Raw genomic sequence first — 26480 nt, 5'->3', positions numbered from 1 at the left:
CGACGAATAAGAAAAAGAGAATTAAACTTTTAAACTGCGATTTTTCCAATTTTACCAAAAAAAAAAAAAAGAAAACTGAATTGCAACGAAATTGATTTTTATAATAATTACTTTTTTTCATCTCTGCACGATAAAAATCATATCATTAAATTCTAAATCAGTGTAATTTTTTGCAGAAATAAATTCTCAAATAAATCGATTAGAAAAAAAAACTCCTCAAAATAAATGTTGAAGTCATTGAAATTTTTAAATAAAAAAGTACAAAGTAAATTTTGTCGTGTGGATATGAGAGAATTGCTGTCAATAATATTCAATCAAATCTTTTAGATATATAAGTCATCAATTTTATTTTTGCTTTTGCATTCTAGTCCATTTATCCAAGTTCAAAAATAAAAAATACTCAAATGCGACAGATTTATAAACTTGCTTACTTTATTTATAAATTATAATTATAATATGATCTTTTTCGGTATTGTAATTTTTATTTTAATAAATTTCCATTAATTTTAAATAAATTAAATTCTTGAATTGTTTTTCTATGCACAAAAATTATTAGAATTATTAGAACAAAAATTTCAATAATTTCATATTTGATAATTAGTAAATAAAAAAGTTTTTACATAATCACAATTAATAAAATTAACGATTGAATTTAAGACCAAGACTAATTTCTAATAAAAATGAAAGAATTACTTATAAAAATTTAATTTTTTAATTTATTTTGAACTTTAATAATTTATTAATAATATAATTATTAAAATGAATAATTATTAAAATACTAACTTTAGTAGAAGATAAATTCTTGACAGCTTATTATAATAAATTCTTATTAACACAGTATTTACTTATTTTATTATTATAATTATTATTTAATTACTTTATTTTAGAAGAAATAAAAATGATTAAAGTAAGCAAGTTTCAATATATTACAGAAATGAAAACAAACTATCAAGTAAAGGAAAGAGAAAACAAAATTAAATTTCGATTCTAAAACAGCTTTGACTGCCATTCTCAAGGTGATAATATGTCAAGTTTACATCTGAGATTATAAAAAATGCATTTTTAAAATAATGCAAACGCTAATAAACTCTCAGATTATTTAATGTCTATTCACGTCGAATTTCATACCGCAGATTTACATTGAACGTAAACTGAATCTAAGTCAATGTCTACAACTTGGAGATATTAATTAATATCAATAATATTTAGTCTAATTTATTACAATTAGAGCAGAGATTAAAAGAGACTTGCTGTCGAATTTAAAATAGAAAATTAAATTTTACACAAATTCAGAAATAATAAATTCTTCTTGAAAAATAATTTCATAAAGAAGAAATTGCCAAATTTTTATCAAAATTTAACTAAAAATTATCTTATGAACGAGAATTAATCTTTCTTCTAATCTCTGCGCATATATAGAACGATGATTTATTTCGCCTGTGAAATTATAAATATATATATATATAAAAAACGAGAAAATGTATTATTGTGTGCTGAAATGTGAATCAATTATTTCGTTATATATGTTTAGAAGAAAAAAAAACGTTTTCGTTTAAAATTTTGTATTATTTGTAAACTTTATTGTTTTTTAAATAAAAAAATGGAGCAAACATTTTGTATTCGGATATTAAAACAACTTAACAAGTATTCATTTATTTTTAAAATAAAATTATGTTTCTTATTAATTTCTAAATTATTTAAAATTTTATAGATTCTCAATATTCTAGGATTCAACCCTATTGACAATGGATCGTTTCGTTAATAGAAAAAAAGAGGTATGCAATTATTGTTTCATAAAAGTTCTTTATATGAATATTTGTACAAAATTCAATCGAAAAAAATTGTTAAAAAATAATTAAAGGAATTACCGGAATTTATTCGATCACGATTTCAATATTTCCAATGCTTCAAATAATTTTAATTCCTCAAGAATTTCAGCAAGATTTTCTGTCGATGCATCCTCAACTTCTTCGGCCCATATTTCCAGTGATGTTTTACACTGTTCAAATTGTGTTGGTTTTCCTTGAAAATACTTAATCTGTAAAATTCATAATTATTAGGTATTGAATTTTCCTTCAATAAACAAAGAGAAAATTTTAAACAATTCGGAACTAGGTTTTTTGAAAAAAATTAATATGCCCACCTCATTATCCTTGTATCCTAACTTGGTAGCTAACTTCTTCCAATCGCCTTTCAGTGCTTCTGACAACTTTTCAATCATTTCCGGGGTAAGTTTATTTATCTTTGAAACTTTATCTAAAGTTTCAGCGTCAGTTTGATCAGATTCTTGTTTTAAAACATCCTCACAGAATTCTTGATCAGCTGACTGCGGTGGTGTTTCATCAGCTTCGATTTTTATATCAACTTGAGTTTGCTGAAAGAGAAAAAAGAAGAATATAATTTGTAAATTTATTTAGACTTAAAAGTAGAAAAATAAAAAGAGAATTTTAGATATAAACTTAAAAAATTACAAGTTGATAATTCATTAAAACTCACCGGTCGATCTTTTGCAATTTTCTTAATCATTGTCTCCAGATATTCGGGAAGTTTATTTATCGGATAATTTCCATGTACGAAAAAATGTGGACTACGTCTAGCTAATAATCTTAATGCTCTCCAACCGAAATTACCATCATTTACTTTTCTGAAATGAAAATAAAAATGAAAGGAAATGAAAAAATTAGTAAAGAAAATTTTAAATTTAGAAAGAATCGTTAAAAGAATAAAAATTGAATTACTTGTACTCCTCGTCGACCATTGCAGCTGGATCCAATTCGATAATTGCGTCTTCGAAATAAGTTTCCAAAGATGGTAGAAAGTCTCGTTCTTTTGATTTGCAGGCTTCCAAATTATTCGGACACAGATTCCATAGTTTTGTCAACTCGGGACTTTAAAATTTAAAGGAATATTATAGATTAATAATCAACTATGTAATAATTCCAGAGATTACAGAATTTTTTTGCCCACAAAATAGAAGAAATAATGAATTATTTTTAAAAGTAGGTTACAAAAAAGAATTATTATTATAAGTATTCTAATTATAATAATACAATTAATTAATTAATTTATTATTTATTTTCTGTTAATATTTTCATAAACAACAAAATTCTTCGCAGAAATTCAATTATTTTAAAACAATGTAATTAGATTTTTTTCTAGAATTCAATTATTTTAATTAATAATAATAAAATTTTTGGCGTAAATTCAATTATTTTCAAAAAATTTAATTCAATTATTTGAAAGAGTTCAAGTATCTTTATAAATAACAAAACTATTTACAGATATTCAATTATTTTCAAACAAATTTAATAAAATATTTGTATAAATTCAATTACTTTCGAAAATTTTAATCAAATTCTTGACAAAAGTTCAATTATTTTCATAAATAACTAGATTTTTTGCATTAATTCAATTATTCTCAAAAATTTTTATCAAATTCTCGACAAGAGTTCAATTATCTTTATAAATAATAAAATTTTTGGCAAAAATTCATTTATTTTCAAAAATTTCAATAAAATTCTTCACAAGAATTCAATTATTTTCATAAATAATAAATAATTCAAAAATCAAAATTTATAAAATCTACTTAATAATTATTAGTATTATTTATTATTTACTAAAATAATAATAAATTTCGTCGCAAAAATTCAATTATTTTCATGAATAATAAAATTCTTCGTAAGAATTCAATTTTCTTCATAATAAAATTCTTCGTAGAAATTCAATTAATTTCCGAATTTTAATAAAATTTATCGCAAGAATTGAATTATTTTCATAAATTATACAATTATTTGGAGGAATACAATTATATTTTATTAAAATTTCTCGAAATAATTCAATTAAATTGATAAATATAAAAATTATTCGCAAAATTCAATTAAATTATACAATTTTTGAATAAATATCAACTCCAATTTTTCAATGATTTCAGATTTAACATTAAAAAAATCCACTTGTTAAATAATGAAATGTTATTTATTATTTAATAAAATATTAATAAATTTCTTCGCACGAATTGAATTGTTTCTATAAATAAAAAAATTCCTCACAAAAATTCAATTATTTTGAAACAATGTAATAAAATTCTTGGCATAAAATCAATTATTTTCAAAACTTTTAATCAAATTCTTTGAAAGAGAATTTTCGGAAAAATTCCATTATTTTCATAAATTATAGAATTCTTCAAAGGAATTAATTTATTTTCAATATTGTTGAAAGAATTCAATAATTTTTGAAAATTTTAATTAAATTCTTCCCAAAAATTCAATTATTTTTAGAAATTATTATAAAATTCTTCTCTAGAATTCAATTATTTTTATAAGTAACGAAACTTTTAGCAGAAATTCTATTATTTTCATAAAATTTAATAAAATTTTTGTCAGGAATTCAATTATAGTCATAAATAATAAAATTATTTCGCAGAAATTGAATTATTTTCAGAAATATTAATAAAATAGTTGTAAAAAAAATTTAATTATAATTAATTTTTATTATGAGAAGTAGCATAATTTTACTCACTTTCCCATATGATATTTTCCAACGAGTTGAGCTTCCTTGATAAAATCGCCAATTTTTCTACGAGATCTTTTTGGTTTTCTAGTTTCCTTCGTGTCATCTTCATTTGTTTCCGGCGCAGGTCTTTTAAATGCCGGACAACCTTCATTCTTCCAAGCATTCCAATGCTCCTCACGAGCCAAAATATGTTTAACAGTTTCAGCAAATATTCGACCATCGGGTGGCGTTTCAATTAACAGTGAATAAACTTGATCCGTTGTCGATTTCACCCATTCGGCCTGATAGGCTTTCAATTCGTGTGTTTCCCTAGAGAAATTAGTTTTAAAAAATTGAATTAAAAATTTTTTTTTCATATTTTTTTACAATTTTGTATTTATTTCGATTTATGTTATTATTTTTTCAGAACAAAAATATTTTTAAAATGATCTTAAATAAATTACAGGACTTTATATAAATGATTTTATTTGAAAATTAACTTACGATTTAAATTTCACTGTACTATTCAAGTACTGGAATAAAATAAGAAACTGAAGTAGAACGTATCTTCGAAAATTAGTATCAGAAAGTTGAAGTTCAAGTAATTTTTGATTCGTGAGATATTTAGCGAAATAATGCGTCTCTTTGTGAGTTCCCTCCATTATCGAATCGTCTTTCACTGTTGTTAAACAACTTCTTTGCTCTTCTAATTTAAATGAAGAGAACGCTGATAATACATTTGAAGCGTGCTATAAAATAATCATAGAAAATTAGTGAGTTAATTTGAATTTAAAATTAATTCAATTTAATTAATTAAGTAATTAAATTAAAATAGATAAAAAAAAATTTCTTACCGCTGAGAAAACTTTCCAATGCATTTTATTATAACATTGATTTGGATTACGAAAAAAATCTTGTAAAGCCCAAAATTTTCTATATAAATTATAGTCAATTGATATTTTACTCTCGGACATATCGTCAACATTCATTTGATCTAAAATATCGTCTGATTTTTCCGTTCCAAATTCAGTATGATTTTCTAAATTAAATTCACTGACAATATTCAATCCCGAACGTTCAGAGAATGGAAAGAATTTCGCTAGAAAAAGTAATATTCTTCCGCAAAATACAGTTTGTTGAGAACGTGAGAGTCTTCTCAAGAGATCGTTACACATTCGTAGAAGATTATTTTTACAAGCACCGAAAAACATTTCTTCTTTCCATACGGCGACATTATTTTCAACGAATGTAAAGAGACTCTCACATCGATCCAATGTCATTGCATCGAATATATCGCCCAGTAACATTACAGGAACACTTGCTGTCGCCAAATCTCTTTGGCATAGTTCAATGCAAAATGTAATATACGCCTCGAGTGCTTGTACATTTCCTGATGAATTTTCGGCTAAAATTAATAATAGAGTATCGCGGAGTGCTTGATCAACCGCTGATTTTCTATCTGATTCATTAATACAATGATCTGTACATTTTTTCACAAATGACGCTGTGTCTGAGGTTTTGAAGGAATGCTGCAAGTGCTCCTAAAAAGAATAATTAATTCCATTAGACTTTCAATAAAAAAAAAATAACGAAACAATGGGTTTCGCGAGTTTTGTTATAATCTATAACATTCGGGCTTATTATCGACTAGTTATGAACATGAAATCTTTTTAAAGTTTATGACATTTTTAAATACATGCACTTTCTTGCAAATATAGTGTAAATAAATATTAAAAGCACTAATTATTTATTATAAAATTAAAAAATAAACAATGTGTCAACATAACCTAAAAAACGAAAAATGTTTTTTAAGTCCTGTTTATATATGAAATGCACTTACGCTGTAATCTTTTCTTAATGTTTCAAACATTGCCATAGTTGGAGGTATAATTTTCTAAACTAATTTATCACTTATTCACTATTTATTATTTAAAAAATTTAAATTTTAGACAGTGATAGCAAAGGTATAACAACATTCCGAAATCAATTATCGTCTGCTAGTCTATTGTTAAAAGCGCATGCGCTGAGTAGCGCCGCACAGTGGTGGACTTTGTTAGTGAAGTGATCAAAAGGAATTTATTTCATTGATTTCAATTTCGTTTTTTTATTTAATAATAAATATCAAAAAGGGTAAGAAATTTTACTATTTATTGATCTAGTTACTAACGATTTCTCTTTATTTCAAAAGTTATATTAAGAAATAAAAAGACGTGTTAGTATAACATTTGGCAATTGTCGGAGAATTCTAACCTCACTTTTAGAATTGTAAACAAAAAGAACAAAATTCACAAAAATAGAAAATAACTATAAAAATTGTTGTTCAGTATCTAAAAAGAAGTAGCAAAAGTATATAAATAACACTCTCTCTAGCAGCACTTCAAGTTATTTTTCTTTTTTACAGGTTATTCTGATTTATTAACAGTTAAAATGACGGTAGTAAAGTTTTTAGTCGGCGGTACATGTGTTACGTGTTCGGTATATACTATTTATTGTTTGTACAAAAAATATAGAAACAAGTCAGAGCAACAAACGAAAAAAGGAAGATCTTTGGTATTATTTTCCTCTGAAGAATCTGTAATGTGTAAAACTCATTTAATGCTTGGGAATCCTTGCAACAGGATTCATTGCCCGGTACGAACTATCAAGTAAGTAATTAAGAAAAACTGTTTAAGAAAATTGCGACTTTTTTCGATGTATTTTAAAAACTTTCGGAAAATTATTTTAAATAATTGATTTGGAGATGAAGTTTAGTTGAAAATTGTAGAAAATAATTGAATTCAGGAAGGATTATAATTGTAATTTTTAGAAATCATTAAAATTTGTAAATTTTACTAATTTTTCGTAAACTTTTATATTTTTCTGTAAAAAGAATTCTGTCAGGGAAATTGATAAACTGAAACTTGTGACCTCCCTGGTTTTTAGTTTTAAACTTTTTCTCTTAAATAATTAACTTGGTCCGTCTATTAAATAAATAAATTATGAAACTATTTGTTTTCAGTGAATTGAGAAAAGCAATTTTATCCGCAAAACACTCTTTGGATGTGTGCGTTTACTTCCTAACGCATCCTTCTCTAATTGATGCAATTATAGAAGTATTTCACAGAGATGTACCCGTGCGAGTAATCACTGACGCTGATATGTCGGACAATACTTCGTCGACCGAACACATATACAAAATGCGGAAATTGGGTAAATAAAAATTGTAATTTTTAACAATTTCTACATAAAATTAGAAAAATCGTTACAAAACGATAATTTTGATAAGAAAAATATATTGACCGTTGTTATCGTTTTTGTATTATATTATTAATTTGCAATTTATTTTTTTGTATTTTGTCATTATTTTACTATAAATTTTGTATTTTTGTAACATATGATATAAATTAATATTTAGGCATTCGCCTTCGTACTAAGCAGTCTTTCTATTATATGCATCATAAATTTGCTGTAATTGACAAGCGAATTCTGATAACTGGAAGCACCAATTGGACAAAAAATGGTTTCTTTGGAAACTTTGAAAACATTATTATCACCAATCAACCGGATTTGGCTAAACCGTTTGCTGAAGAATTCGAAAGACTTTGGATAATTTTCGATAATTTACCAAATACCAATGGACTTGAAAACCCCAAAAACAAGAGCTCAAGGAATTATTGAACTCGAAAGAAAGACTAAATAGAATAATTATGCATTAAACTTTACGTTTTGGAAAACGTAATCAACATTTTATATTTAATTCTCAAAAGGGTAATTTTTATACCTATTTCTTATCATACATAGCATTTAAGATTTCCTTTAAGAAAAAATATTTTCAATCTTTTGTTACAATATTAAATTATTTAAATTAAATTTAATTATTTTAATTAATAATTAATTTAAATTTAATTATTTTTCCAAATGTAAAAATCAGTAAGAATTAAAGATTATTTTTAATAAATGAATTATCTTTCATTTTCTGTGGAATTTTTTTTTAATAAAAAAACAAATTTTGTAGTTTTAAATTGTATCGATAGTCAATTATTATTTTCTTCTGGCAATTTTTTTTTTAGGAAAAGTTCTTCTCTTTTAAGTATTTTAAATGTAAACGCTGAAAATAATTTCTTCATTTAGTTAATGAAATTAATTCTTTAATTGAATTAATAATGAATGTAACAGAAAATCAAAGATGTTCTTGTAAAAACGCAATTCGAAGTCGACGAATTTTATCACCAATCGTCGTTTGGTCTTTTTATGGAGTAAAATAATGTTTATTGTTTTTCCTTTCTTAATTTATAAACTAAGTATTGTTTACATTCATTTTAATTAATTTTTCTTTAATTGAATTTAACAAAAATTAAAATTAATATTCAAGTTTTTTGAAATCTAAATTATTCTAGTTTTAATTCTAAATTAAAATTTTAATAACAGTGGTAATTGAACAAAATTTCTAGGCTATCTTCGCGGGGTTGTTGATTTCAATTTTAATTATCTTTGCGAATCAAATAAATTCTGAGAAAAATGGTATTAAAAATCGATTAGCGAATATTACGGAAAAGTTAAAAAATGATGGACAAGAAATTTCACTTAATTCGCTAATTCATTACAATTCACTGCTTCATAAAAATTCCAAGTTCGACTATAAATTTGTTTTGATCATTTTTATTATTTTGATAATTAGAAATACTGTCAATTGATTATTTACAAATAAAACAGATTCAAAATGATTTATTATTAGATTAAAAGTAAATAAATAATAAATTATTTATTTTTAGAAATATTTCATGGATTGATGGAAGCAATGATGAGATTTATTATAGAGATCCAAATCTTAATATTGTGATTTTAAATGCAACAAAAGGTTTAAAAGTTATTTTGAAAATAATTATTTATAAAATAAATGTTTATCATTTTTTATAAATAATTATGAAATTATTCCTTTTTGTTTTTTTGTTTCCTTTTTTGTCTTTTTTATGGTATATTGTTTAATATATATTAATATTTATTGAAATTGATTATTATTAATTAATTTTTAATTTCTTTTTAGTAAAAGAAGATTCAAAGCTTTCGATTAAAAATAGAATAAATACTAGAGATACTTCAAGTCAAAATAAATTTTTTTTTCACACCCCATTTAATGATGAGCATTTAATAATTTCACCTGATAAATTATATGCAGCTGTTTTGTTCGACGTTCAGAAATCTTTTACACAACTTCCTAAATATCGAGTAAAAATAAAAGAATTTAAGTAAGCTATTTTTAATTTTCTCATCTACTCTGTATTTCTTTTCCATATTCATTGTTATACTTTAATTTAAAATTGTAAATTACGAAAAATTAATTCTATTTTCAAAGCATATTTCGAAATTTTAATTTTAATTTAAATTTAGTTCCGGCATTGAGGAAAAAATTGTAAAAAATGGTAATTTTGTATCTGATTTTTCTTTTTCTGTCCAAAATCATCTGTATTTTTATACTTGTAACGATAATGGAAGTGAAAAACATTTCAAATGCTTTTTAAATTCTACGGATTCGAATAAAACTAGGGAATTCTGCCAAGTAGAATATAGTCAGGTAGCGATTTTTCTAAATTATATTCAGAATTTTTTTTATTTTTTAAAATTTTTAAAAAAAGATAATTCAACATTATTGAAAGTATCAAAATATTACAATTAATAAATTATATATTATATAATTATATAATTTAATTAATAAATTATTAAAGTGTTATTAATTATTAATATTAACTTAATTTTAATTTTACTTGTTTAAAGGAAAGAAAATCTGATTCGACAAAAGAGAAAGATTATTGCGAACACGATGGAAGCGTCGTGAGTTGTAATTCCATGATTGATGGCATTTTGTACAAGGAAAATGGAACTGTTTTACTTTATCCGAAAATAAACACCTTTGTCTATAATAGACCGATTACAAGAACTTCTTACGATTTAAATTCTGAATACGATCCAAAGTAAGATTCAAAAATAATTTTTAAATTACTGAAAATTAACAATAGAATTGAATTAACAATTTTCAAAAGGAAACCTGAAATTATTTACTTTGGAATAACACGAAAACGAGCAGATCAAATTAATTATTCTTCATATCGTGATGAATCTGAGTACAAATCAATTGAATACACGGTTCATTATCCTGATGAATCTACAGTTTTTTATGGTCTTCGGGGGAAAAATAACTCGTATTATTTTTCTTCAAAACAAAAAGGTTTCTTCATTAAACCAGCTTCTGGTAAGAAAAGTTATAATTTATATTTTTCTCTTCAATTTTAAAAATACTTTTAGTTACAAAATCAACAAATTAATTAAATAAAATTAGTCACATTACATTTAATTGTAAAATAATTTTTTTTTCCTTTTTCTGAATATTATGTGCAGGAATAATACAATTAGATTCGAAACCATGGGTTCTGCATCCATTTATTTATCATAATGAAACTTCAGGATTCAGTACTTTTAACATGGCAATATCAACAAACGATGGAGTAGTGGAGGATTCTCAAGATGTTTATATCAATTCGTCAATAACAAATTTTACTCCATTAATTAGTAGCGAATACTATGTGAATGAAATATTAAAAGTTCGTCGAGACGAGAAAACAGGAGATTTATTTGCCTATTTTCTGGCAACTCCGACAAAAAATGTTTCCAGAAGGTAACGAAAAAATAGATTTAAAAAGTTAATAATCGAAAAAGCATATTTATATCATTTGATATTCTTTTTTCAGAAATTTTTATAAAATTAAAATTTCATATCCATTCAGTGAATCGTCTTCAATGGAGTCTGTCATTTGTCTTACTTGTCCTGAGGAAAACAGCGATGGTGGTTTAAAAAATAGTGAAATTCATCCTCAATGTCTTTGGGCCGACGTAAAAATGTCTTCCCTTGGTGATTATTATATTCTCAATTGCAAGTAATTATATTTTGCTCTTAATTTTAATTTCTTTCTATTTTTTAATACTATTATTTATTTAATACTATAATTCTATTTTTTAAATTTTTGAAACTGGCGATTTGTTAATTTTAACCACCATTTTCGTTAAAGTCAAATTTTCCTCATGTGATTAAAATTTATAAACTCGAACGTAATTAATTTTAAAAACTATTATTAATTATTACTTTTATTAATTTATGTATTAAACTATTAATTTATTATTAGTTTACGTCTTAAACTATTAATTAATATAATAATTAATAGAAATAAATAATAATGCTGCATATTTTTCCAATAGGGGACCAGATGTACCATGGACAATAATAGTGAACACGGAAACAAATTTCGTTTTACTAAATTTAAACGAAAATGAAGAAGTTCGAAATTGGGATTCTTTGACAAAAACACCAAGAGTTCATGAATTTGAATTAAATCTTGAAGATGGTTTCATTGGACGAGTGAGAATTTATTCACCACTAGATTGGCATCCATCAATTAAAAATTGTCCGAAGAAATATAAACTTCTTCTACACGTGGACGGAACACCAGAAGGACAAATTGTTACCTCTAAATATCAAATATCCTGGCTTTGGGAATTAATATTAAACAAAAATTTTATAGTTGTTGAGGTAAAATTTTTTGCAATTTTTTAATCTTATATTTTATTTTTAATAATAAAAAAATAAAATAATGTATTAATTATGATCCTAAAGTTTAGAACGTTCAAAAGAACGAAATTTATTTATTTCTTCTTCAAATTGAATTTTTATTACAATAATTTTGAGTCACAGTCGAAAAAATTAATTATAAAATTTCAGTTTTCTAATTTTTATTGTAATAAGTAATTTATTAAAATATTTTTAATAAAACAATTTAAAAAATATTTCATTCATTTGAAAGTTCAAAACTTTTTGAATCATAATTTATTTTAAATTCATAGGCAGATGTAAGTGGAAGTGGTTATAAAAATTTGGAAACTTCGAATTCAATTTGGAGGGAAATAGGCACCTTAGAAATTGAGGATCAAATTTTTGTGATAAATCATATTTTGGAAAAGTTTAATTGCATTGATCCAGATCAGATTGCGGTTTATGGAGAGGTTTTCGGTGGATACACTGCACTTAATATAATGGCCATGGATGGAAATAATTTATTTAAATGCTGTGCAGCGGTTTCGCCTATCACTACTTGGCAACATTATTCTCACGATTTTGCAATTAAGGTTCAATTCATTCAATTCTGAAATTTATTATTCTTTCTAAATTAGACAACTATTAAAAAATTCTGTTACAGAAATATTATTTAATTTCTTAACTTGAAAATTAAAATATTTTTCTCTTTCCAGATGTTTGGTGGCAAATATAATAATATCACAAAAAGCAGTTACGAAAAAGCCAACTTGTCATCGAGAATTTCTGGTCTAAGGGATAAGAACTTTATTATTTACAGTGCAACAATGGATCAAGAAATTCTCAAATATCACGTGCATAACTTTCTAATTGCTTTAGCTGACAATGGAATTCTATTTAAACATCATCAGTATATTGATGAGGGACATTATATTTCTAATTATCGTCTCCATTTGTATAAACATATTGATAAATACTTTGAAAATTGTTTCGCAAAGAAAAATTAATTTCTCTGCGAAGAAAAGTTACTTTTCTAAATTCAAAAACGAAGATTCGTATTTGTCGAAAAGAAATTACTAAAATAAATTCCAAACAGTTTTAAATTATATGGTAAGTATAATTATATAATTATTTTGATATATAAAAAAATTCCAATAAATATAAATTATATATTTATGAGTAAATAATTTTCAGTATTCGTCAAGAGGAATTTCGTTTCGATTTATTGTTAAAGAGGTGTCCAGGAGTTTAATTAACATATTCAGCGTATTGAAGACAAAAAATAAGAACGGTCACCCGCTTTTGTCATCCCTGGTGGGGATCGAACCCACGACCTTTGGATTAGAAGTCCAACGCGCTATCCTCTGCGCCACAGGGACTTGGTGATGTCTCATCGCATTGAGCGCATCATCAATTTTGCTTATCCTCAAACCAGGTGCGTATAAACTGAAACTTCCTCTCGGGCACTGGGTGTCTCGCTAAAATTCATTAAAATTTATTCTACACTCCAAGAATAATTTCTACAAGCGTAAAGATAATTCCCCTGATTATAATAATCACAATTTTTATCTCTGAAATATAAGGAAAAGGAATATATTTTTATTTTTTTAAATAAACGAATTTACATTCACAGTGAATATCATTAATTAATAAAAATATTTGTTATGTAAATTTTTTTTACTAATCATTAATTAGATTATTTTTTAGTTTTGTTTTTTATGGAAAAAGGAAAGAATATTTAAAAAAGCGCGCTTTTTCTGAATTCAAAATGTTTGGACTAAAATAGCAAGTGTGAATTGTACTTTATTTTTTGGCTTTGTGAACTGAACTTAAGTTTCAGGTCAGGTTATGTCAAACGACCGTTACAAACATACAGGTTAGGTGTAGAAGCAAACGAAGCAAACCAAGCAAACTTTTGTATATTTTATAAATTCTTATTTTTATAAGTTTTTTAATTAGTGAAAAATATAGATTTACAAGTACAAGTAAATCTTACGTCAGTAAAATAATTTTAATTGATGTAATAGTTGTGATTGTGCAATTAATTCTCGTGTTCAGCATTGTTTACACAATTTTAATTCTTGTCGATTCAGCTGATGTGTGTTGCTGACATCATTTCCCGAGTATTTTCGCGCTAAATTAGAGTAGAAGACGCGTGGACGTGTGTAAACGGAGTTGTTGAAATTTAGTGGGGTTTGTTCTTCGTCACCTGACCTGCATTGCATATTGGTTTACATTACTTTATTTTTTTTTTACTTTTAGCTTCTGTTAAAGAACAGTGATCTCGCAACATTTAAAAAAAATAATCTGCGATATTGTTATATACACGTATATAAAAAATGTCGCAGCCTTCAGTGGCGGCGTATTTCACCACGAGGAAACGAGCTGCCTCCGAGGAGATACGTAATAAATCAAAAGTTTTATGTTTGGATCAGGAAACAAGAAATTCAAGTATATCCTACGATTCACATAGAGAAACATCGACTTCGCTTACAATTGTGCCAGAAGAATGTTCCAATGAGAGTTTATATAAAAATACCGATGTCGAGTCACCTTCGGTCAAATCAAATAATTCAGCAGTTAGAAATATTATTTTCGATCTACAAAAACCTGGTACGCCAAAAACGCCGAGAATGAATACAAGAACGCGTTCAAGATCACGAAAACTTTCGAGTGAGGAAGGTCAAGTTGATATTCGTGAATCTTTGAAGAAAATCGATGGTACGAGTTCGAATAAAAATGTGGTTTTCGAAAAGAAGGGTTTATTGAGTCCCAAGAAGCGTTCGAGCTCGTCGAGAAATCTCAGGACACCGAAGAAAAATGAACAGGACGAAGCACCAGCTGCTGGTTCTGTTACTCCGAAAAAAGCGGCAAGAATTGAAAAAACTGATTTAAGTTTCGTTGAGATTAAGAACAGAATTAATCAATCATCAAGACTCGCTGAAATTAAGGAGAGAATTAATAAAATACGTAATTGCGATGAAAAATTGACTCAATTGCAGGCGCAAAATGAAAGGAAACAATTGCCAGATCATAAGCCCCAGATTCAAAGATTCGATAAAATTCAACTGGAGATTCCTGTTAGGTAAATCATTTTTTTTCTATTATTCACTAGTTATTTATTTTCAATGATAGATTTAATGATAAATTTTCTTTTTCTAGTCCCTCGAAAGCAGCAAGGTCACCGAGTAAACTTCTATTGAGTCCTGTGAAGAATATACAGTTGCTGAAAAATGCCAGTCCCCAACGTCGTTTACTTTTTGAACCAAAGGAACCGACATCAAGTCCTGTTAAGGGAAGTCCAACCAAGGGACCCGCTTATCAGAGATATCAATCATTAGCCGAAAGTGCAACTCCCGCTTTGGCACTGCCTTATAATTACAGATTCCTCGCAGAAGTTTTCCGATGCATTGATACGGTGAGTATTTTTCATCCTTTTTTCAAAAAATTGAAAAATACGAAAGTACAAAAATTTTATCATCATTTTTTTCCATAATTGAATTCTTTCATAAAAAAAATATATTTAAAATTGTATTGAAAATAATTTAATTCTTAGCAAGATTTTTATTAAAATTCTTTAAAATTATTGAATTGTTTTTAAGAATTTATTTCAATATTCTTGAAAATAGAGGAGTTTGTTTTAATAATTTTTTTTGAAAATTTTTAAAGTACCTAATTGAATTTTATGAAGAATATTTCTATCTAATATTAAATTCTCTTTCCTTTTTTTAGGTTACAGCTATGCTGTTCAATCGAAATGAGAAGATAACATTCAAAAAGTTGAAACCTGCCGTTCAAGAATTACTTCGCCGCAATTTAAATTTGGATCATATTGCGCAGATAAAAAATATTTATCCCAATGCATATGAATTTAATCAAGAGAAAATTCGTAACTTTGGATCTGCGACGAAAGTGCCAACTTATGATCTTGTATTAACCCCATTAGTTGAATCTCGAAATGGAAGAAACACTCCAGACGCTGATAATGTTCTTAAATCCGGTTCGGAAGTCAGTATGAGTCCAGGTGTTCTACTGGAGAGACGTAGAAAATTCTACAATATTCTACTGGGTAAATATTTTCTACAATTCATCTTAATAGCAATTAAACATTTAAAATAATACAAATAACAAATAAATTGTAAAATTTACAAAAATGCTAGTACAAATTTTAATAATTTGAAATATTTGTAATTAACTTTAATTAAAATTGAAGAAGAAATATTAGAATTAGTAAGAGAGTAAAGAAACAAGAATACTGATAGAAAATATTGTTTCAATGCTAATAAAATTATTTCCTTTCGCAGACAAAGTTAAGGACGAACATGAGGAGTTCCTGAAAAATTTAGAAACTCCAATGGTTGTACCAAGGAATAAATTGGTTCGCTGGCATCCGGAATTCGACATTGAAAATTGCAAAGCAATAGAAAAAGCCGAATTACCACAACCACCAAATGTGGAAAAGGCCTCATCTGCTAAAGATGTTCTTGGTAAGTGAATTTTATTTTTTTTTTTAAATTGAGAGACGGAGGAGAAGAAAAATTGAGGTGACCTAGAAATTCCATATGACATGGTTTACTGTATTTGCAATTGCATAAGAAATTTTGTAATGAAAACATTGAATCAAAAGTGAAATGTTCGCATAAATTCCAAGCCATGTGACAATAACTTATTAATTTCAGCTTCATGTCAATTGACAAATAATTTTCCCTCCTGTCTGGAGAAAAGAAACGTAGAATTTAATTAGTCTCTTGTCAATTGAGAAGAACGTGGCAGAAGAGTGTGAAAAAACAAGAAAAAATAATGTTAACTTTAGTAAATGGATTTGAATCCAAACTCACTGAGCAAGAAAGAATCGATAGAATTAGTAGGATTTTTGCATTTCCATTTTTGGCAGTTTCATTTCGTTCGTTTTATATTTTTTTTATCATTTTTCTATTTTTTAATACTTTGTTGCCTGTTTTTCAATAATTTTTTATTTAATACTTTATTGTCTATTTTTAAATAATTTGTTTGTATTTTATTAATTTATTGTTTATTTTAAAATAATTTCTTATTTTTTTTTTAAGTTTTCTTTTCTATTATTTAATAATTTACTATCTATTTTTGAATCGTTTTTTAATCTATTTTTAACGATTTTTTTCTTTTCTACCTATAAATTTTAAATTACGTTTTTGATTTTTTAGATAAAGCTAAAAATCTCTTCAATTGCAATACACGAATGGAAAAAGCTCTGCAACGACTGGCTGATGCAAAAATGACGAAAAATTCACAAACGTCGCCGTCTAAAACGGAAAAATCAAATACCGTGATTCAAAGTGAGACGAATGCTGAAGGCTTTAAAAAAGTGCAAATTTCGGTTGTGGATACACCACCCACAACTCCAACTACAACTCCAACCTCCAGTAGTTCTAATATTAATCCCGCATTGAAAGGAATTCCAAAAGCTCTCCTCGAAAGGGTAAGTTAATTTTTCAATATATACATAATAAGTAAATATTTGAATTAAAATTATTTTTCAATCTTAATTCAATTAAAACAAATAATTATAAAATTAAAATTAAAAAAAAATAATTTAAAAAAGAGCACTTTTTAGAGTTTTGTTATTTTATAATCAACTTCCTCGCATTTGTGAAATTATTTGATTTTACTTAAATAACTAATTAATTAAATTTGTATTTTTTTGCAGGTTCGTGCAAAACAAGCTGCAAAAGCGTTAGAAGCAATGACAAGGTCGCCGGCCGCGGATAAAGCAGCAGCGATGCATTTGAGATTACCTGAAATTGCTAGAATTCTCCGTAATATATTTGTAGCTGAAAAGAAAAGTGTTTTAACATTAGAATTCACTCTACAAAAATTGGACAATTCCTATAGAATGAAATTAACACAAACCGAATTGGAAGAGCACATACGTCTTTTGTGTACTGTTGCGCCAGCATTTGCAAATATTCGAAACGTGAGAATGATCGATTATTTAAAGCTCGTGAAAGATATTGATTTGGCTAAAGTCATTAAAAAATTGGAGAGCGTAGCTAATGACAAATTGAAAACTTGATAATAGAGAAAACATTATTAAGTCTCTTTTTCTTCTTAAAAAAAACAACAAATAATTTATCAGTCAATTATTCTACAGAATTTTTTCTAAACTAATTGAAATTAACGTATTATCGTTTGAGATAATATAATAATTTGCATGATAAACTGAACAAGTTTTTTTTTAGGAAATTTTATAAATATTTCAAATTTACAAGCCTTATTGGTGTGCCTCATAATTAATTGCTTTTCAGTTTAAAATATAAAACGATGAATTTTATTAATCTGTAGAAGACTTCGAAAATGTGTTTGAATTAGAATTTTTACCTTTTTAAGAATGAGACTGAATTTTCAATAGATTTAAAAAAAAAGTTTGTACCTCCACTGAAATCAATAAACAATAATTTTCATTTAACGTTGTAGAAGATTTATATTTTCTTTAGATTCAATAATTCTTTTTTAAATTAAAATAGGTACATTTTGTGAATTTTTCAATTTAATTTCCCAAGTAAAGAAATAAAATATAAAAATATAAATAAAATATATTTCAATTAAAAAAAATATATTTAAAAGAATACAATAATTTTCAAAAAATAATAAAATAATATAATTTTTTAAAAATCTAAAAAAATAATAAATTATTAGTAAAGTTGAAAGTTAATTTAATAAATATTATTTATAAACTTAATTATTAATAACAGATTTTATGTTAAGCATAGAATTTGAAATTTTTGAATTTTCCCGCCTTGCATTATAGAGAATTTGGTTCTACGGGGTTCACACTACTGATCGCAAAGATCCGGAAAAAGTAGTATCGCGTTTGTTCAGATCGTAATAATTTAATTAAAAATTAACATTCTAAAGCGTTAGTAAGTATTTTAAACTAAAATTCGCATTCTAATATAAAATATACACTAGCACAAGTGTTTGTAGATTTGAAAAACCAGTAATAATATTATAACTTTATAGAGTTTGTCCCCTTGTTTTTGTCGCAACCGTCGCAACTACTAGAATCAGTCGATTGTCCATAATTTTCACATTTTTTCAGTATTTTAAGAATAGTCAGCATATAAAATTAGTATTTTTTGAGCTAATCGTACAAATTATTTGTCTTATTTTAATTACGGGTGTCACGGTTTTCAGAAGTTCATGGAATTGTAGTTCAATTTTCCCGCGCTAGTGCATTATGGTTTACTTCCGTTCGGGGTTCACATTAGTGAGAACAAGGATTCTAGAGAATTAGTGTCGCGGTTTAATTGTTTGTAATAATCAAGTTATAATTAATAATCCGCAGTTGTGGTAATAATTTTTAATTGAAATTCGTTATCTAAGGTGAAAAATAAATTAGTACAAGTGTTTGCAGATTTGGGGAACTTAATATAATTAGTTAATATCGCGTTAAAACATCATTCCTTCCCGCTATGTTTCATACGTACAAATGACTGGTTAAATCAATCGAATGTCGAATAATTTGTTATTCTTTTAATATTTTAAGCAAATTTACAGTTTATTTTGTTGTTTTCGGTGTTTTGATAATACAATAATTAGCGTAGACAATGTTATATGTTAATAATTTGCATTGTTGCTTGGAGAGGTTAGTTTGTTAAACAAGTATTTCTCTACAAAGTACGCGGGAAATTGCAGTCAATTTCCGGAGAGTTGGAAACCGTGTCAATTGTCAACAATTAATTACAGATTATATTTAATTGATATTAAATCATTCTTTGTATTCCTGAGTAGGAATTTTTTATTTCTACAAATTATAAACTAATAGCAAAAATATATGCGCAGTATAATTATTTCTTTGCACGAGCTTTGATAACAAGTTGTTCATAGTTACATAACCTCAAATTTTCCAGTCGGCAAATTAAATTGTAAATATTATTGAATTTTTCAAATCTGACAAACGCTTTTGTAAATATAAATTAAATAAACATTAATTAATTAATAATTTCGGTGTTAATGACAATTCATGATTTTAAATTAAATAGTAAATTATAAATGAAATAAATAAAAGTGAAGTGTATTCAAGAAATTTTCTCTGTGGTCTTCGATTTTTCACCATTTCCATTTGGTAAGCATTAATTAAATTATATTATAATAATTTTTATTGCAATAAAAATAGATTAATATTGTTTTATTAAAATACTTTTTATTTTCGAAAATCGCGGTCTGCGCGTGCCTGCGTCGCAGTGAACATTTCATTTCCTTCTGCTATTAAAAAACAACACTGTTTCGAAAAAGTAAATAAATTACAATTGTTAATTCTTGTGTATTTAATTTGAAGAAAAAGATATTATAAAACTAAAATTATGCTCCTTACATCTTTATTGTTAAACGAAGCTAAGAAGAAGAGCAGGTAATTCTTTTGCTATTTTGAAACATGTATGACATTCAATTCCCAACCATTTTGAGGTTATGTTTTAGTTTCATGCTGAAAAGTATAATTTTATTTATTGCGAAAAATTATTTCAAATCTAAATAAATTTTTCATTCACTGAGCAATATTTTTCTTGTATATTTTAATAATTTATGATAAGTAAAATACAATAATTAGAATTTAAAATCATAATAGTTCAGATCCATTAATGAGATTCGTCTTTACAACCGGTTAATCTCTTTGTTTATAACTACATACAAATATTTAATTTTTTTATTTCAGGTTCCTTATGGTTCAAATAGAAAGTATGGTGAGTGGCCACAGAATAGTACTTGTGCGCTCTAGAGAAGATGACAAAATTGAAATGATCAAATTCGACCCATGGAGTGAGTTTTACGTTAATACTAAATATTTACGAATAAAATTTAAATATTTATTTTTTTCAAAATTATCTAAATTCTATTTTTTTTGTATACTTTGAATTTTTAAATACAATAACAATTAAATGGAATTAAATTCCTGAGAAAATTTTATAAGAATATAGTAAAATGAAATTTGTTAAATATTTTTTAAAGAAAAATTATTTTTATTTTTCAGTTCAAAGAGAAGCTTACTACAAAGAGGTAAAAAAGATACGTGCCCTGTAAGGTAGAGAAATAGATAATTTATAACAACTTATATTTTACAATAATTTATATAAATATATCAACCAATTGTCTGCGATTATTATACAAAATTCACTTCTTTATTAAAAAAAAAAAAATAAATAAAAGAAGATGGAAATTTACACGAATAAGAGGTTTACCTCATTATACTAGAATTTAAGTATAAAATCCTCTGAATACATAAAGGAGGAATAAACTTCGTTGGAGATTTTAAATAAAGAAAAATGAATTCTTTAAAATCGAATATTTTAATAGCGCACAAATTATAAGCAAACAGTTATTTATTTATTATCCACATTGTGGTTCGGGTTCACATCCTTCGCAATCAGGTTGATAGACGTGGCAAGTGAAGCCCGGTGGACACAAATGTTCCGAACAAGGATATTGATAATCCTTTTTGTAACACAAGTCGGTAGCTGAAAATTTCAAAATTTAGAGTTTTTATTTTTCTATCAGTTATAATGAATTTTTTAATTTATATATTAAATAACTATTTTTTTAATTTAGTAAATATTATTGTTTGAAAATCGTTGACAAACTTTTTTTAAAAATCAAATTAAAATTTATTTGCTTGCGAAAATACTTTTCCAAAGAAATTAAGTTTTTAAATTTAGTTAACGAATCAACTAAATATTTAAAATTCACAGTAACAATCGAATTGGAATTTATTAATTTAAACCTAATTATTTTTGTAGAAAATTATATTTTTTTGTTATTTTATTATTATTAAGTAATTAATATTATTAGTTAATTATTGTTAATCTATACTAAACAAATAATTAAAACATTAATTTTTAATTAATCAACGATATTAAATATTAAATTAATAATAAATTAAAAATAATTATTATTTATTAAGTTTTATTTAATAAATAATATTAATTAAATTAATCAATTTATTACATAATATGTATTTCTCAGTGTGTAAATGAATTGATTATTTGTTTAAAATTTTAATTTTTATTAATTTTTCATTCGATTTTGATCAAATTATTGACTAAGGACAAAAATCGAAGTTTTTTTTTCCAAAAACAAAAATTAGTATGAATAAATAATTATAAGGTTATTAAATAATATTAACTAAATTATCTAAGCTTTAAAAATAACTTTAAATGCAATTTTAGAAATTCTTCAGTCAATTTATCGGATTTTATTTAGTCTAGCTTACATAACGGTTTTCGAAAAAAAAATATTGAAATAAAATTTTAGTCTCTATCTTAAAATTTCTGTTTATTCGGTCTTCGGTCTTGAAATAAAAATACATTTAAATTTCTTTTTTTCAAAAAAGAAAAAAGTTTACTCACTCTGTATGCAAACGTTATTTCTACAGCAGCCGCCACAGCAATTTTCATCATCTCCACACTGAAAATATAAATTATGTAATAAATAAAATGGAAGATGAAACAAAATTTTTTAAAAGGAATTTTAAATTTTTCGGATTTATAATCAAATTAGATTATCTATCATTAAAATTAGATTTTAGTTTTATGATTTAATTAGTTAGAATAGAGAATTGGAGAATTAGAATGGAGTAAATATTTATTCAGTGATTAAAAAAAAATTGTTTATAGTTTCTTTTTTCCAAGTTACGTAAGACGTTAATTAGTTTCTTACATATCGTCCAGGTGTTTTACAATTCTGACAAAGGACACTAGCTACCATCGCAAATAGAATAACACAAAAGACAAATTTCTTAACTTGAGACATGTTGAGACACTTTTATCGTCTATGGACTTAAAGTGTTTCTCGTAGACTTTATATAGTACCTCTGGAGCTACGTTTAATTAAGTGCATCATTAACTTCTCATAAAAAAAATGTCCTGAAAATAAAAAATAGAAATTATCAATTTTGTTGTAAATTGGAAAATTTTACCTGAATTTTTTAATTAGTCTTTTCTCTTTTGGTTTTGTTTATTAGAAATTTCTTCTTTTTTATTTTCTTATTTCTTGTTTTCGATTCGTTCTTGAGTTTATTTGTAGACGTATTCATTGTAATTAATGTCAAGGTGGAAATATTATCGTGACCGGAACCACAGTAAATAGCTGAAATTGAATGTGATGCATTCGCTGATAATTGAAAAGATTGTTCACAAATTAATTGTTCAATTTTTCGAAATTAAAAAAAGTAGAAGTTAAATATTTTTTTGGAGGAGAAATTAGAATTTTTCCTGACAACAATAATTTATTTTGCGTGGAATTTATATTGTTGGAAAAAAATTCTAAATCTGTCAGGGTCATTCGTCTTGGTTGCGATAATATACGGTCCGTCCCTCCTTAGAAACTTCAATTACCACTTGGCAAATTATGATAAAAAGGAAAATTATTTCACTACTTATCGTATCATAATTTTTCGAGAATCATTGACACGCAATGTCTTCACAATTTGACACAATTGTCTTTTTGTCTCGTGTAAAAAATAAAAAAAAAAAGATAGTCAATTCATTATTGTTGAGAAGTAGATAAATATTTTTGATTCTTCTTTTTTTTCTTGGTGCAAAATTTTTTCTCATGGCGTAAATAAAATTTTTTAACCTATAAAAAAGTTTCCAACTTTTCCTCCTTTTTGGCGATATGAAAAATTCCTTTAAAAATGTTTTGGCACTAAATTTACCGTTCATTGCAAGTCAAATAGTAAAATCTGTTTTAAAATCCGTTGACAATAGTGATTCCGATGATTTCAATAGTTTATATAAATGGTGCGATATTCGCGATGCATTTAGAAAAGCAAAACAAACAAGAAAACCGATATTTCTTTTAATTCACAATTCATGGTGTCCGGCGTGTAGAAAATTGAAAAATAAATTTACAAAATCATTGAGAATTATTGATCTTAGTAAAAAGTAAACAAAAAAATGCAATAATTGTAGTATAACCTTTTTTTTAATAGTTCTTATAGATTTTATAATCTAGGAAAAATAACATTTTTTATTTTATTTGTTTTTTATTTATTTATTTAAAAAATTTATTTTAAAAAAAGTCGATTTTACTTATTTATTGAAACACAAAATTTAGTATTTTTTCCCTGATTTAGTTTAAATTAAATTCTTTTATTTGTAATTAGTTTCATCATGGTGAAGGTGAATAATAAGGAGGATATCGTGAACAATAGGAAAAAATTTTATCCCGATGGAAAGTATATACCGAGAATTCTTTTTTACGCACCGGACGGGATATTGATTAAAGAAGCATATAATAAAAGTTTAGATACTGATTCTAATAATCGTTACTATTACAATACAGCAGCGCAAATTATTGACACTATGAATTTTGTTTTGAAATTAATTTCGGAAGAAGAAAGTCCCGAGGAATATAGAGAGGAGAATAATGATCAAAAATTTCCTGAACCCATTGTTGCCTAAGTAGAATTTAATTAAAGAACAAAAATTCAAAAATCAAAATTCCAAATATAAAAAAAATGAAAAATTGTAAATTAAATTAATATAAAAGATATAAAATATATAAAATATAAAATGTAAAAAAAATTGTAAATAAAAGACTGAAAATTATGAAAAATTGAAATTAATAAAATAATTTCAAAAATATTCAGATAATTCTAATGGAATGTTTCTCAAAAAAACTTGTAAAAATTTTACGTAGGTATAAAAGTAGAAAAATTTCTGATTTACAATTTTATTTTTAAAAAACAGAATTTTACCGTTTTTTTTTTTTTATTTTTTCATTTCTAATTAGAATTTCTAGTTTCTAATTGGAATTTAATATAAAAATTCAAAATATGAAATTGAAAATTAAGAAACTGAAATTTAAAGAAGTGCAAAAGATTAGGTAAAAAAATTTGTTAATTTTAAGATAATTTTAATGAAATCAAAGAAACCCCGTTTCGGAAAAAATCCTTTTTTTTATAAAAATCCCTAATTTCATAATCGACTATAAAAATCGTAAAAAAATTGTCAATAATATAGCTTTGTTTATCAAATAAACAAAATTTTCCTAAATTAGAGATTATTTATAAAAATTTTCTGAATACCGCAACGTTTCTGATAAATTAAAAAAATACAAAATTTGAATTTTTTTTTAAAATAAAAATAGTTATTAATGGACCGGGAAAACCGGGAAATGACAGGGAATTTTTTTGGACCAGGAAAAAAAAATTTTGTGAGAAAAAATAGAAATAAATACCTAATAAAAATTTCACAGCAATTCTATTATTTACAAATTCTTTATAAATTTCTTAGCAATAATTCAATTATTTTCATAAATAATAAAATTTTTTTAAAGAGATTCAATTATTTTCATAAATAATAAAACTCATAGGAGAATTTCAATTATTTTTAATTTATACAATTTTAATGGAATTTTTCGAAAAATGAAATTATTCTTAAAAACTTTATATAAAATTCATCAAAGAAATTCTATTACTTTAAAAACCTTTGCTACAAATTATTTATTTAAATTTAAAAAATAATTTAAATTATTTTCACAATAATTTTAATGAAATGTTCTTTTTAACAATTCAATTTTTTTTCAAAATAATTTTAATAAAATTCTTCGTAGAAAATTAATTAATTTCAATAATGTATCAAAATTCAATTATTTTCAATGTCTACTATTTCAATAAAATTCCACAAAAAAATTCAATTACTCTCTAAATCTGAATATGTGAAAATTCACATATTTGTACGTTATAAGTCGTCTTCTCGATCAATAAGTGCATATACACTTATAATAAGTGAAATTTCACTCAGAATAAGTGAAAAATTCACTTATTTATAAGTGTATATGCACTTATTGATCGAGAGGACGACTTATAACGTACAATAAGTGAAATTTCACATATTCAGATTTAGAGAGTATTTAAAAAGAAATTTTAATAAAATTCATCTTAAGAATTCAATTATTTCAATTATCTTTATAAATAACTAGCTGTCGTACTAGTTTCTACAAATACGTTTAAAAGTGTTTCTACCAATCTGCATTTATAGATTTATTATATTTGGGCTCTTCAAAAGCACTTTATTTATTAAGTAGTCTCAACCCTTTGGTAAAAAATTTAAAATTATTAAAAATTAACGAAAATTCGAAAAACCGAATTTCTCAAAATTCAATATTTTTTCTTCTTTTGTATGGCATTTAGCTTCATTATTTTTGTGCTTTTTAAAAATACTTTACTTAATTAATAGTCTCGACTCTTTGGTAAAAAATCAAAAATTATCGAAAATTATCAAAAATCCAACAATCTGAATTTCTTAAAATTCAACATTTTTTCTTTTCTTTTATGGCATTTAGCTTCACTATTTTTGTGCTCTTTAAAAACACTTTACTTATTAAATAGTCTACAACCTTTAGCAAAAAATCAAAAATTATTAAAAATTATCAAAAATTCGAAAAACCGAATTTC

General features: G+C 25.0%; 6 protein-coding genes and 1 non-coding gene across 10 annotated transcripts; 5 read left to right on the top strand and 2 right to left on the bottom strand.

The window, feature by feature from the left end:
• Positions 1-1783: 1783 nt before the first annotated feature.
• Positions 1784-6487, bottom strand: LOC122506208 (THO complex subunit 1). The gene is made up of 8 exons (XM_043618269.1): positions 6332-6487; positions 5346-6032; positions 4996-5240; positions 4519-4821; positions 2739-2888; positions 2497-2644; positions 2144-2374; positions 1784-2038 (listed from the first exon to the last, which is right to left on the bottom strand). Exons 1-8 carry the CDS (start codon positions 6365-6367, stop codon positions 1883-1885), a joined length of 1956 nt encoding a protein of 651 aa, XP_043474204.1. The 5' UTR covers positions 6368-6487; the 3' UTR covers positions 1784-1882.
• Positions 6488-6532: 45 nt separating this feature from the next.
• Positions 6533-9699, top strand: LOC122506210 (mitochondrial cardiolipin hydrolase). Of its 3 annotated transcripts, none has more exons than XR_006301986.1 (5): positions 6533-6621; positions 6893-7136; positions 7490-7680; positions 7886-8238; positions 9515-9699. XR_006301986.1 is itself a non-coding variant. In XM_043618271.1 (4 exons), exons 2-4 carry the CDS (start codon positions 6919-6921, stop codon positions 8146-8148), a joined length of 672 nt encoding a protein of 223 aa, XP_043474206.1. In that variant the 5' UTR covers positions 6534-6621; positions 6893-6918; the 3' UTR covers positions 8149-8305. The 3 variants fall into 3 exon arrangements, 1 of the variants encoding a protein (XP_043474206.1); XR_006301985.1 differs by lacking the exon at positions 9515-9699 and adding an exon at positions 9243-9328; XM_043618271.1 differs by lacking the exon at positions 9515-9699 and having other exon boundaries at positions 6534-6621; positions 7886-8305.
• Positions 9700-9878: 179 nt separating this feature from the next.
• LOC122506209 (venom dipeptidyl peptidase 4-like) lies at positions 9879-14585 on the top strand. The gene is made up of 10 exons (XM_043618270.1): positions 9879-10042; positions 10243-10439; positions 10509-10717; positions 10864-11140; positions 11250-11399; positions 11719-12049; positions 12361-12642; positions 12766-13159; positions 13244-13484; positions 14485-14585. The coding sequence occupies exons 2-8, from the start codon at positions 10315-10317 to the stop codon at positions 13054-13056; spliced, it is 1665 nt and encodes a 554-aa protein (XP_043474205.1). The 5' UTR covers positions 9879-10042; positions 10243-10314; the 3' UTR covers positions 13057-13159; positions 13244-13484; positions 14485-14585.
• On the bottom strand, positions 13356-13428 carry Trnar-ucu. Its single transcript has one exon. It is a non-coding gene; the product is annotated as a tRNA-Arg (tRNA).
• LOC122506207 (DNA replication factor Cdt1) lies at positions 13933-18494 on the top strand. Of its 2 annotated transcripts, none has more exons than XM_043618266.1 (7): positions 13933-14045; positions 14312-15134; positions 15212-15467; positions 15782-16118; positions 16354-16536; positions 17233-17507; positions 17736-18494. In XM_043618266.1, the coding sequence occupies exons 2-7, from the start codon at positions 14389-14391 to the stop codon at positions 18099-18101; spliced, it is 2163 nt and encodes a 720-aa protein (XP_043474201.1). In that variant the 5' UTR covers positions 13933-14045; positions 14312-14388; the 3' UTR covers positions 18102-18494. The 2 variants fall into 2 exon arrangements, with proteins under 2 accessions (XP_043474201.1, XP_043474202.1); XM_043618267.1 differs by having other exon boundaries at positions 13938-13966.
• Positions 18495-20274: 1780 nt separating this feature from the next.
• Positions 20275-21246, top strand: LOC122506217 (39S ribosomal protein L33, mitochondrial). Its single transcript, XM_043618281.1, has 3 exons — positions 20275-20438; positions 20742-20845; positions 21057-21246. The coding sequence occupies exons 1-3, from the start codon at positions 20392-20394 to the stop codon at positions 21104-21106; spliced, it is 201 nt and encodes a 66-aa protein (XP_043474216.1). The 5' UTR covers positions 20275-20391; the 3' UTR covers positions 21107-21246.
• A 2430-nt stretch (positions 21247-23676) lies between these two features.
• LOC122506239 (thioredoxin domain-containing protein 12-like) lies at positions 23677-24483 on the top strand. The gene is made up of 2 exons (XM_043618314.1): positions 23677-23964; positions 24186-24483. Exons 1-2 carry the CDS (start codon positions 23696-23698, stop codon positions 24481-24483), a joined length of 567 nt encoding a protein of 188 aa, XP_043474249.1. The 5' UTR covers positions 23677-23695.
• Positions 24484-26480: the final 1997 nt, after the last annotated feature.

This window comes from Leptopilina heterotoma, unplaced genomic scaffold (assembly GCF_015476425.1).
Source record: "Leptopilina heterotoma isolate Lh14 unplaced genomic scaffold, ASM1547642v1 Lhet_4, whole genome shotgun sequence".
Taxonomy (NCBI): domain Eukaryota; kingdom Metazoa; phylum Arthropoda; class Insecta; order Hymenoptera; family Figitidae; genus Leptopilina; species Leptopilina heterotoma.
The sequence above is the reverse complement of the archived record's forward strand: the minus strand, read 5'-3'. Positions and strand labels throughout refer to the sequence as shown.